Source organism: Ornithodoros turicata, chromosome 3 (genome assembly GCF_037126465.1).
Source record: "Ornithodoros turicata isolate Travis chromosome 3, ASM3712646v1, whole genome shotgun sequence".
Taxonomy (NCBI): Eukaryota; Metazoa; Arthropoda; class Arachnida; order Ixodida; family Argasidae; genus Ornithodoros; species Ornithodoros turicata.
Window position 1 is genome coordinate 14,843,254 of NC_088203.1, and position 13,203 is coordinate 14,856,456.

General features: G+C 47.3%; 2 protein-coding genes across 2 annotated transcripts; one reads left to right on the forward strand and one right to left on the reverse strand.

The window, feature by feature from the left end:
• Positions 1-488: 488 nt before the first annotated feature.
• Positions 489-3,516, reverse strand: LOC135388187 (anhydro-N-acetylmuramic acid kinase-like). The gene is made up of 2 exons (XM_064617576.1): positions 3,431-3,516; positions 489-2,843 (listed from the first exon to the last, which is right to left on the reverse strand). Exon 2 carries the CDS (start codon positions 2,817-2,819, stop codon positions 1,671-1,673), a length of 1,149 nt encoding a protein of 382 aa, XP_064473646.1. The 5' UTR covers positions 2,820-2,843; positions 3,431-3,516; the 3' UTR covers positions 489-1,670.
• A 3,085-nt stretch (positions 3,517-6,601) lies between these two features.
• LOC135387747 (uncharacterized) lies at positions 6,602-10,939 on the forward strand. Its single transcript, XM_064616844.1, has one exon. The coding sequence runs from the start codon at positions 6,602-6,604 to the stop codon at positions 10,937-10,939; it is 4,338 nt and encodes a 1,445-aa protein (XP_064472914.1).
• The last annotated feature ends 2,264 nt before the right edge of the window (positions 10,940-13,203 follow it).

Below are 13,203 nucleotides of genomic sequence, written 5' to 3' on the forward strand. Positions count from 1 at the left end.
TTCAGCAACGGGGCCAAGCCACCAGCTTGGCCCCGTTGAAATGCTTGACCCCGTCTCTTGGCCCCGCTTGGCCACCCGCTTGGCCCCGTCTCTTTTTGAAAAACAGAAGCCTTGCAGGAGAAGCACTCCACTATTGTAAGCAGAAATGTGACCATGTGGTGGATCGAGAAGCTGCGAGAAATGGTTTTAGCGTACAGCTACAAGTACATTACTCTAGTTACTCGGCTGAAATTACCTCAGCCTATACTTCGGGACAAGTTAGCTCAGTACAGGTTAACATGCATGATGCTTCCTCTCGTATGCTCCACTCTCAATGTGTGTACTATACCACATTATCTGGTGGCAGGGATATACCTATGTGAGTGTAGCTTCTATGCTGTCTTGGAGTATATGTTCCAATCTGGTAGGGCTTCGATGAAATCAACGTGTACACGATATGTCGTACCTTACACTTAAGTATATGGGACGTGCAGCAAAGACCATAGAACCATGCTTTTTAAAGTTTTAATGCTTGTCTTTCCAAAATTATGAAAAAATAGCATTGAATGCACACTGCATTCACTACATTTGAGAATTCAACAGCAGTCCCAAGGAAACCCCCCACAATCATGCTGCAGCTTGTAAGTGGAAGACAAAATTGCTTACTATAAAAATAACTTTCTGGTAAACTTTTCGACAAAATCAAAGCGCACTGTTGCCAGCAACTCTGCTATGCTTGAGGAGAATAGCACTTAAATGCAGCTAAAAGTGCAGTAAAAGTTAGAACAGAAGCGACAAAGAAAGCAGATCACACTCGGCCGACTTTTCGAGCAATCTTCAAGCAGCCAATGATGAAGGCATTGCTGTTAGAATGTACTATGCTTATTTTCACTCAAGGTTGATTGGCAATGTTGCGATTGTGTGCATTTCAAAGACGCTCCCGCAAACGCTGGTGTCTAAGTGTAGTCAGGTGCCTCTGCAATCAGATAAACTTTGTATTTGTCAATTTGTACAGGGCATCCAAAAACATACTCAAAATTATCGCGGGGCAACAGCTGGGATCCATCCCGATAAGTCAGGCTAGCCGAAAATTTCTCTTGCAAGTCCCCACTCATGTCTGCTCTCCATTTAACATCTGTTCGTAATGCACCGCAGTGTCATATTTTTCCCTCCCACTGCAAATGGTGCAAAGGCATTACGGTGGCAGTGTAACAGGTAACGCAATAAATGTTGGCTGACACAAAACTGGAAAACCGTGAAAGAATGTCACATAACTGGTAAACAACGTTAACAGCAATAACATTAATAGGAAATGTTTATACAGTTCGAAGTGCATGTCTAAGGGCGACTATGGGATGCCGTTGAACAAGCACCCAGTTCCGAGTCGTTTGTACTGGTATCGGTGATATGTGACAATCGATTGTACTATTACAGGTAAAGTCTCAAATTAGGCAGTGCAAGTGGTAGGCACTACTCTTCCTAGAAGAAGGTTTTCGGCACTTGACGACTGAGTATTCCGTTAGACAAAATCAGCTAACCGTTGCACTGTCTGCCACACAAGGCGCTACCGTTAACTAGCTGCAGGAATGCCTTTGCTTTCATAAATCTAAGTGCCACGAGCAAAATGGAAGTGATTTCCGACCGAGCCCTGCACCTACCTAAAAGCTAGAAACTTACTCTCCGAGGCTAACTCAGACCTTTATCTTATCCTTCCCGTACCAGAAAGCCCCACCTATCGAGCTCCGCGATGCACCCGACACCTCGCCGATGAAGTTTTCCTCCCCTCTGAGACGCTGCACTCCAATAACTGAGGTCACCAGGGCTTCCTTAAACTTAACGAGCTCATCGTTAGGAACGACCACGGTTATACGGAACTCCTTCAGTCTTTCTGTGAGCCTGTCCACCAGGAACAGGTTTCTAGCGCCCCCTCCCGTAACGAGCATTTTGGAAGACTGCGGAAGACCGTCTTTCACGGTTCTCTCGACCAACCGTATCACTTCCGCAACCTGGTTGCAGATGTGTTCTGTGAAGGTCTGAAGCGCGTCTGCTGTGCTTAGATCGTGGGCTTGGATTAAGGGGTACAGAATCTCCGGTCCAAAGTCCACCCCGAGAGATTTTGGAAAGGACTTTTTGTAATAGTCAAAGTCGTCTAGGTCTTTCAGCAATCTGGTGCTAACTTTCCCAGACTTTGCCATCTCGCCGCTACGGTCAAACGCACGGCCCTCCCGATTCGCGAGCAGGTTTAAAAGTTGATTTGCCGGACAAACGTCGACGGCGAAACTGTCGCTGTAATTTTTACCCGCGTACGTCAGGCAGGCCATTCCGCCAATGTTCAGGAAAAACTGGTACTCGTTTCCGAACAACTTGCGTTCCGCAGTTAACGCTATCGGAGAGCCCTGACCACCCAATGCAACGTCCATGGACCTGAGGTCGCTGACTACGGGAAGACCGGTCACGGCAGCTACGGTAGCGCCATCTCCCAGCGTGCTGGTGGTGAGCTGCGAAGGTAAGTGGAACACTGTGTGGCCGTGGCACGCTATCAAGTGCACCTTCCCATCCAGACGGTTCTCCCTGATGAACCGAAGGACATATTCTCCGATGTACCGTCCGTACTCCGTGTTCAGCAGTTGGTATTCGAGTGCACTGGTGGATGTGGCGTGCTTCAACTTGTCGATCCATGTCGGGGAGTAGTTGTAACAAGTGCAGTGCTGGATGTTGTACTCCCAGCAGTCCGAGGATGTTAAGCTGAAGCGTGTGTAGATGATGTCGAGTCCGTCGAGTGAGCTGCCACTCATAACACCGATCACCTCGTACTTCGTGACATCCTTAGTTGGTGTCATCCTGGTTTTGTGGGTGACGTGATGCTAGAAGTAGTAAGAGGCACACTACGTAAGCGATACAAAACGACTGGCACTGGTTTCAAATTGCTCTTAAACTTCCGTCAGGGCAGGTAAATAACATTGTCATGGTGGTGTTCTTGGAGCAACAACAGCGTCTCGTGGCTCTTTCAACTGTTGTGACCATGTAACCTGTAACCATGCCTAGGACCTGTGTTCCGTAACGTGAAAGTAAACTCCCCTACAGATTTGTACCTCAGCCCCTGCCCTCGGGCGACAGCAAATAGCAGATTCTGACTGAAGCACGTACTTAGAGCTACAATCACCATCGCAACTCCTCGCTCCATATTAGAGCTTGTACACTAAGCAGGTGACTCGGCCGGCCGCGTATTAAACTGAGTTGCAGCTGGTTACTGCGACCAGAGGTCGTATAATCGACACAAGTGAAGCTCCTCAGACGAACACTAAGAAAACCCGACGAGCATGATTATACCGGTTACCACGTCGATGCAAGTGCATCTGTTAGTTTTCGACTTAAATAGCGGGTTGTTTTTGCGTGCTGTAAGGCCGATGCTGCTAAAGGTTGTCGGGGAGCAGTTGTAAAGATCACTTACCCCAGTTTTGCAATCGGCGAAGGCACGTTAGCAACACTTTATAGCTACGCATGAGTGAGGGCGCGTCCGCGAAAGTGACATTTGATGACGATACGTGTGGGGTGTCTGATGCTTGCTGGAGAGACGTTCAATAAAAATCGAATAAAATAAAATAAAATGCAATAACAGCATCGAAGTAGAGAGTAAGAGAATGCATTTCGGCATATCTACTTGCTTCTTTTTATTTCAGGTGGTTTTAGTATGTCTCAATAACATTATCCAAACCAAACCGAAACCAACTAACCGAAACCAGCTCGACATAGGAACTTTTTAAACGGGATATTGACAAAAGTAATGCGTGGCGTTGCATTTATTGCCGTATTCCCATTTAATTTCATTTTTACAAATAAATCCCTAAATTACATGTTGTCTGCCTTAGCTACTGACTTTTTCCACTCTCTGCTTAGTAATCCACAAAACGTACTTTAATCCTGGGAGCGTTCGAAAGGAAAGGAAGTGGAAGAACGCTCGACTGGGAAAAGATGGAGAATGACCGCTCACTCCTCACAGATGACATAGGAGCTTACATAACACTAGAAAAAAAGTGAGCTAGTGTAACTGTGAGGTGGGAAACGTATCCTTGAGCTTGAGGAACCACGACGATAGGGGACAATACCCTCATCGTGTCTGGTTCTTGATCCGTTTTAATCGTGTTCCCTCTAACGCAATGATATGTTTTCCACCTCATAGGAGCTTAATTGTATCCGCCTTTGTACTGCGACGAAGAAATCCAGTCGCACTACCTTTATGATCGATTAATGTCATTTAGCGATTTTCACTAAGAAACGTAAGTGATTTTTCAACAACAATTTTCTTTTTTATTCAGATAAACAGCTCTTCACGAACCAACGAGAGATGCGAACAATAGACCTCAACCAAAGAAACGTCATCATGACGTTGGTAGCCAGACTGAAACCGAAACAAATCGGAAGGGGAGGGCGCTGGGTTCCACGAATGAGCACTATGTTCGCTGCCTCCTATTGAAAGAAGAGTAGGACCGAAAATCGCGACCCTTTCGGGAACCATCGTAATCCCCTCAAGACCGTGGCTTTCGGGCGCGACCTTGTTCGCCCTTAGCTTCGAGCGTAGTTCAACTCTACCAAATTGGTGGCGCTGTGGAACACTATGACATCATTTGTTTACAATCAGGGAGAGGTGTATTGATATATGGCAGTCGTCAAAAACCCAGAAAGAGGCGTGGTTCGAACCACGCAAGCAAAATACCGGTACCCAATTGCACTTTTCTTCCTCCGGGGAATCAGATTTTCGTTTTTCCTTCACCTCGTTTCCAGGTGGAATGCGGAAAATACTGCACTGCAGAGCAACTAGCCTCTAGTTCAGGGGAAGACCTTCCACCTGCAACACTTTGATCACTGGGTCAAGAGGGTTCAAGTAGACGTGGAACCCTCGTGGAAAGGAAATTCTTTACGTTCTCAATGTCCTACTAACCAAGCTGCTCGCCCTCCTTCGCACACCTCCGTAGTGATTACAGCTGCCGATTTTTCGGAATATATTGTTGGCGCAAACGTTCTAAAACGCCGAAAATATCAGAATTTGACAAAACATATAAATGCTGAAAAACACCCGCCGAATCTCCCCAGGAATAAATGCCGAAAACGCAGAACTATGGACTCACTTATGTGACTCACATAACCAGTGTGCTATGTACGGGGTACTGGTACACTATAAGAAAAAAGTAGAGTATACCCAACTCTTACGCAGTGTAAAATCTTTGTCACTGAGATCACTCTTTCTTAGCGTAACGTTCACTCCGTCTTTCGAAAGCGTGTTATACCCCTGTCAGACGGACCAATTTAGAGTCACTTTCAACGAGTGACACTGGCACTTAGTGTCATTCGTGTGCTACCACACGACATCTTTTAGTGACACTCGGCAGAAAGTGCACTAACGACTTAGTGAGCCCCCCCAAACTCACTTCACTACTCTTCGCCTGACCGAGTGAGTAGCCTCAACATCAGACTTCGTGGTACAGGTACATATAAATATTGAGAAAAAGCGAGCAGCACACTATTTTTAAAGAAACATTTTCAACAGAGTGTTTATTTTATTTTAGCACAGTATGACATTGTCAGGCACAGCTCCGTGGCCCCAAAGCTGCACGCTTTAGTTGTTTGTATGTCGCTTCCGATATACTCCAGTGTATTGTTTACGCTGCGTATTTGTCCTATTATGCGACACGAAGACACGAAGCCAGGCCGACCTTCAGTGGCACCAACCTTGTGGAAGAAAAGGCAGACGTCCTTCCCGACGGCCTTTGTTACAGAGATTTGTGGACGCTGCCCTTGATACCGGGCCAGCCTCCTAATCCTTTAAGTGGTTTTCGTGGAACTTTGACGTGAGAATTAGGTTGGGGTCTCGTAACTATTGAATCCGTGTGTATGTTTGTATGTGCCTATACGAGGCTCGGGAGAGGATGCAGTAACGCTTTGATTTGTTGTACTAATTAACGACTGCGAATCAGTCGTTCTGGAGAGAGTGTGATTACCGCTGATTGGTGGTACAAGTTTTGGGATGGACCCTAATATTTTGTGCTTTAAAAAGACTTGGTGGTTTTGTTTGTGTTTAATTAATGTCTGACCCACGGGAAAATCATCTTGTATGAAGGACCGTCCTGGTCCTATGTAAATAAATGTACATAGTCACCGCTTCGTCGCTCAAGTTCTTTGCAAGGTGTCCGACGCAAGAAAAGGAACCAACGTTTTCCCAAGAAGGGGAAAAACCAACTGGCGCAGTCGACAGGATTGCGGCTGGACTTTCTGCAAGGATGGATGGTGAGCTGCATTGAAGAGGACTATGTTGCATCGCCGTGGGACACAAAGACGAACCGTGCTGGCTTCGGGTGTGCCGTCTAGGACCATCGTGGTTTACATCTGCTGCATCGCCATCGGACGATCCGTCGCTACCACTCGGAAGGACGCCGAATAGAAAGTCTCACAGAGGAGAAACGTCTCGGAACGCAGCAAGGTTGTCGCACCGTCGTTGGGATTGCTGTCTCTACCCAGAGGAGTGAAAAGGTTCACAGGTGGGTGCCTCTATTCGTTACGGACTTTATCATGAGTGATGACCGGAGGGTATAACTTACGAAGTAGAGGTAAAGGTAACGAATTGAGAATGGAGGATCAGCAGAAAGAGTCCCAGGTGGTGGTGGTTGCGGAGACGGCTCCTAGTGAGGCTAGTTCTATGACGTCAGGGAGTGAGGAGATGAGATTGATGGAGATGAGGATTAAGCTAGCTGAGATTGAAATGCAGCGCCAGCAGCTGGTAGTAGAATCACAGCGTCTAGCTTTGGAAGGAGCCAGTGCCCATCGGGGTACGACGGTCACTAGTGGGGAGGAAGATAGAATGCTCAAATTTGCAAATTTGTTGAAGGGCGTACTTTCGCCAATGCCGACTCAGGAGTCGCTCGTGCCCGGGTGGTTTGAGGACGTGGAAGCCACTCTAGAAGCATATAATGTGCCTAAAGAATGGCGGGCTGGTTTGGTGCTGCCGCTGCTTAGCGAGAGAGCAAGAGCGTTACTGACAAGACTGTCCTCTGTAGAGAGAACGCAGTACGATAAATTGAAGTCCAAAATTCTTGAGGGCCTGCGACTATCGACGGCTGAGTACAGACGTCTCTTCCTGCAATCCAGGCGAAGTGGCAAGGAAACCTGGGATCAGTTTGCCGTAAGGATAGAAAACTATCTGAGTTATTACCTGCGCAGCTGTAATGTGAAAAGCATGGAAGAGCTGCAACAGTTGATGGTAGTGGACCGTTTGAAGGAATGCCTAACCCCAGAAGCGCGGGCGCATATAATCCTTAATGGTGGTGAAGGTCTTTTGAAGCCCAGCGACCTGGCAAAGATGGCTGAGAATTTTGATGAAAGCCTCAAGTGCAAAACGAATAGTAGCGGAAACACTGTTCCTAATAAGCATCGTGAGATCGTCAGTAGCAAAGCTAAATCGGACAGCAGCTTGAGACCTAACACGTCTCACGCGGGAGCGAGACCCAAGAAGGGGGGTTGTTATGGGTGCCATTCCCCTGATCATATTCTGAAGGACTGCCCGCAACGAAAAAAAGAACCGAAAGCGCAAACAAATGCAGTCAGTGTAGCTACTGTGCCGGAGGACAATGTGTTGGTTGCACGAGTAGCTGTACCTATAGCAGATAGGAAATTAAGCCACGAGCCGGCAGACGGTAGTGACAAGCTGCACTTTAATAAGCTACAGGAGGTGCAACTAAAAAATAGTGGCAGCACGTTCACTGCATATGTGGACTCGGGAGCGGAGATATCAGTGATAAAGAGGTCATCGGTGAGCAAATATGATACATCTGGATCTACGTTAAAACTAATAGGCGCGTTTGGAGAAGTAAAAACGGCCGAGTTGGCATACGTACCTCTCAGATTGGTTATGAGCACCACATATGTATCGTCGGAACAAGCCGATCCCGTCTTCCTGTGTGCATTAGTTGACAGATTAGCTGAGGGCACCACTGCGCTAATAACACCTGATGTGTATGAGCAGCTTCGGCGTACGTTTGATCCATCCGTTACCCCTAATGAAGGAGAATGTGTGAAAGATGATACAGTAGTCAGGGATACTCTGTTAACAGAAGTAGACGATATAAACTCTGATGAGGAAGACAACGGACTTGTCGAAGAGGATGACCTGGCACCGCGCATCTCTAGCTTGCAAGTGGTACAGAGTCGGAACACCGAAAGGCAGGGTAGTCGGGCGGAGTTCATAGAACTACAAAAGAATGACCCAACGTTAGCGGACGCATGGGATCAAGCGCGTGAGGGAACGCATGGTATGACGATCATCGATGGCCTACTTTATCATCAGGACAGCATAAACGGCCACACTTGTAAACAACTAGTCCTACCGGAGGAAAAGCGCGCAGAAGTCTTGCAGTTAGCGCACGACATACCGTGGGCTGGGCACCTGTCACAGAAAAAGACTTTGCAACGAATAAAGGGCTCCTTCTACTGGCCTGGAATTAGTGGAGAGGTAAAGCGCTATTGTCAAAGCTGCCATGGTTGCCAAATTAAGTCTCCTGCCCGATGGTCGGACAAAGTACCGATAACACCGATTGCACGACCTAGCGTACCTTTCCAAGTAGTTAATATGGACTGCATAGGACCAATAGATCCGCCGTCGTCTAAGGGACACAAGTATGCGCTTTGTGTAGTGGATCTTTGTACTCGGTGGCCCGAGGTAGTATGCCTGCGAACACTGACGGCCAAAGCTGTATGTAGTGCTCTACTTGAAATCTTCGCACGGTTAGGCGTACCCGAAACCATATGCTGCGATAACGGAACGAACTTTACAGCAAAGCTCACAAGGGAGTTTCTAGAGCGAATGGGATCCACACCCAGATTTTCTACCCCTGACCACCCTCAGAGTAATGGCTTAGTTGAGCGGTGGAACGGGACGTTTAAATCCATGCTGTTCCACGTAGTTGAGGAATACGGTAGAGACTGGGATAAACACGTGCCTTTCTTACTGTGGGCGTACCGGGAGGTCCCTAATGTAACAACGGGGGAGTCCCCATTCGAAATGATGTACGGAAGATCTCCGAATGGGCCGCTGTCTATACTACAAAAGACCTGGACGGAAGACTGGACCGTTCCAAATGAGCTAAACAAACCGGCCAGTGAGTACTTAGCAGAACTCCGTCATAAGATAAATGTCGCTGATGAAAGAGCACGCGCGGCAGTCGCCGAGAGTCAGGAACGGAGTATCACGCACTACAACCTACGCACTAGGGACAAACAGATTTCTGATGGTGATCAAGTTATTTGGTTTGACGACAACAATGGGGGCAAACTAAGACCAAAGTGGACAGGTCCCGCGACGATCCTCGAGCGCACGCGGCCATACTCGTATCTGATTGAGTTTGAAGATGGTAACCGAAAAACTGTGCACGCTAACAAACTCAGGCCATACTATGCAAGAGCGAACACGGTAGGCGTTATCTTTGACGAGGATAATGATTTTGGGAAAGTAGAATGGGTTCCTAGAAGAGAAAATGGAAGTCAGGAGCTAACGCTGACTACAGATGACTTGACTCATCAGCAATTGGAAGAACTAAGGTCAGTTATCAACAAGTACAAAGATGTCTTTGGGCAGACCCCAGGAAGATGTAAAATAGGATACCATTCAATCAAGGTTAAGACCGGTGCAGAACCGCAGAAGGCCTATCCTTATCGAATACCAATGGCACTTCGGAAGGAGGTAGAGAAGCAGATTCATGAACTGCTGGAGTGGGGCTTAATCTATCCCGTTGAAAGCAAATATGCACATCCGATCGTGTGTGTATCCAAAAAGGACGGGGGAATGCGTCTATGTGTTGATTATAGGAAATTAAATGCCATCACCGAACCGGATGCTTTTCCTATGAGTCAAGCTAATGAAATTCTCTATCAAGTAGCTGGAGCAAAATTCATAACCGTCATTGATATGCTGAGAGGCTACTGGCAAATTCCTTTGGAGAAGAACGCAGAACACTGCACAGCTTTTGTAACGCATCAAGGACAGTACGCTTGGCGCGTAATGCCGTACGGACTAAGGAATTCCGCCTCCACGTTCCAAAGAGTCGTTAATGAAGTTTTGTTACCTCATCGTGATTACGCATGCGCCTACATTGACGATGTTGCTATATTCTCAGAGACATGGGAAGACCATATACGGCATCTTGGCAAGGTACTTAACGCAGTAGCAGATGCTGGTTTAACTATAAATGTAAAGAAGTGTAAATTTGCACAGAAACAAGTGCACTTCTTGGGACATGTGGTTGGGTCTGGCACTCATGCACCCGACCCTGGTCGGATCAAAGCAATAGAAGAAATTGCTAGACCTGAGACAAAAAAGGATCTACGAAGTTTCTTAGGCCTATGCAATTATTACAGAGATTATGTGCCAAACTTCTCGGGGGTGGTGTTACCTTTAACGCAGTTAACCTGTAAGCGTATACCGCAAAAACTACCTTGGACCACAGAAGCAGAAAAGGCATTCTGTGAAGTCAAAAGGTGTTTGGCTAGTGCGTCTCTACTTTACGCTCCTGATCCCGGAAAGGGCTACCTTCTTGCCACCGATGCCTCTGATTACGCAGTAGGGGCATGTTTGTCACAATTGGGGGATGATGGGAAAGAACACCCTATTGCTTTCTTGAGCAGAAAGCTGTCTCCAACCCAGACCCGCTGGGCAACCATAGAACGAGAAGTGTTCGCTATTATCTGGGCGCTGCAGCGACTAGAGACGTGGCTGTTTGGTGCTATGATCACCATAATAACAGATCACAACCCGTTGAAGTACTTGACGCTAACGACACCACACAGTGCTCGGCTGACGCGATGGGCCCTGGCTCTACAAAAGTTCAACGTCACTATCGTTCATAAACAGGGAACATTAAATGCCAACGCGGACGCCCTGTCCAGACTGACAACCGCCACTGAGTGCTCTACTTAGTACATTGCTAGCTCAGGTTTATATTTGAACATGCAACTCCGGTCATGACAAATGATGAGTCTCGACGACGAGGCACCTTGAGTCATGTGAACGGACTGAACTGTAGCCGATTGTGAACTCTGCTCCGAAGTTGCAGCTGTGTTCTGTGTTTAATTGTGCTGCATTTTATTATAAGATATGCATCACACTTGCGTTGGGGGTGTCAGGCACAGCTCCGTGGCCCCAAAGCTGCACGCTTTAGTTGTTTGTATGTCGCTTCCGATATACTCCAGTGTATTGTTTACGCTGCGTATTTGTCCTATTATGCGACACGAAGACACGAAGCCAGGCCGACCTTCAGTGGCACCAACCTTGTGGAAGAAAAGGCAGACGTCCTTCCCGACGGCCTTTGTTACAGAGATTTGTGGACGCTGCCCTTGATACCGGGCCAGCCTCCTAATCCTTTAAGTGGTTTTCGTGGAACTTTGACGTGAGAATTAGGTTGGGGTCTCGTAACTATTGAATCCGTGTGTATGTTTGTATGTGCCTATACGAGGCTCGGGAGAGGATGCAGTAACGCTTTGATTTGTTGTACTAATTAACGACTGCGAATCAGTCGTTCTGGAGAGAGTGTGATTACCGCTGATTGGTGGTACAAGTTTTGGGATGGACCCTAATATTTTGTGCTTTAAAAAGACTTGGTGTTTTTGTTTGTGTTTAATTAATGTCTGACCCACGGGAAAATCATCTTGTATGAAGGACCGTCCTGGTCCTATGTAAATAAATGTACATAGTCACCGCTTCGTCGCTCAAGTTCTTTGCAAGGTGTCCGACGCAAGAAAAGGAACCAACGTTTTCCCAAGAAGGGGAAAAACCAACTGACATTGTGCCGAAAAAACGCGTCATTACTCTCGTTAACAGCTTGTGAGAACTTCGCAGTCTCTGCGATCCGGTGGCGGCCATTTTTGTTATGGCACATGTTTGAGGCGAATTTGTTTAATGTTGGAAGAAGATTTGCAGGAGGTATTTCAAAATCAAAGAAAAACTCCGAGGAAGGTATTGTGGCGCGCGCCTAAAACTTTTGCCACCGTTTATAGACTTCTACAGGAGAGACGTCATCATGACGCTGGTCGACAGACTGAAACCGAAACAAATCGGAAGGGGAGGGCTGGGCTCCACGAATGTGCACTTGTTCGCTGCCTCCCATTTGAAAGAAAAGTAGGAGAAAAGGTCGCGTCCCTTTCAGGAACCGTCGTAATCCCCTCAAGATGCTTTCCGGCGCGACATTGTTCGCCCCCTAGCTTCGAGCGTAGTTCAACTCTACCAAATTGGCGGCGCTGTCGAACACTATGACGTCATTTGTTTACAAACAGGGAGAGGTCTATTGAAAGAAAAGTAGGACCGAAGGTCGCGTCTCTTTCAGGGACCATCGTAATCCCCTCAAGCCCGTGGCTTTCGGGCGCGACCTTGTTCGCACGTAGCTTCGATAGGCGATTTCAGATATTGCCCTTGTGCTCCGCACGGGGGCCCACCGTCGCCCAGGTCACGCGCAACGCGCAATGCGTCGTGGGATTTCAGTTTACATTCGTGCTCGTCTGCCTGTTGCTCGAAGGTGCGGGAGGTGAAGGAGAGAGAAAACTGAAACCGTTTGCGCTCTACTTCTTCTCTCTGACTCATGAAAACTAAATCCCAAGGTGCGGCGGGGCTTTCGCAACACGGCGCTCTCTGGAGGGCCATCCATGCAATTTCTGAAAATCGACTATTAGTGGCGCTGTCGAACAATATGACGTCATTCGTTTACAAAAAGGGAGAGGTCTATTCTTCTCTATCGTAATTTCCATCACTGCTTAATAGCAAGCCCGTAGTGAAAGTGACATATTCGCTTGGTTTGAGTGCACTTCACGAAAATGACACTCAATTAGCCCTTGTGACAGGGGTCGCCCAGGGGTGTAACTTCACCCTGCTATGGAGTAAAAATTACTCTGCGTGGATGTGCGATAAAATTATGTTACTGTCCTTCACTTACGTTACTTTGCTACTGCATTTTGTTTACTGATGAATGGATTGATAAATTGTGCCCGTTTATCGTTCAGGCCCTGTGCCTGACGTCGCCCTTGGCGTTTACACACTGGGAGGGGTTATATGGACGGGCGTACAGACGCTGAGACTTGGACTGACAAAGGAGGGCTCACTAACACGCACAAGCTTTGACGGTCACTCACAAGCCACGATTGTAGAGTATACAGATAGTAAACGGACGAGAACCTGCGTATTCAGCGTAGTAT

Coding starts and splice junctions, on each gene's coding strand:
- LOC135388187 (XM_064617576.1), bottom strand. CDS start 2,819: ATGACACCAACTAAGGATGTCACGAAGTACGAGGTGATCGGTGTTATG.
- LOC135387747 (XM_064616844.1), top strand. CDS start 6,602: ATGGAGGATCAGCAGAAAGAGTCCCAGGTGGTGGTGGTTGCGGAGACG.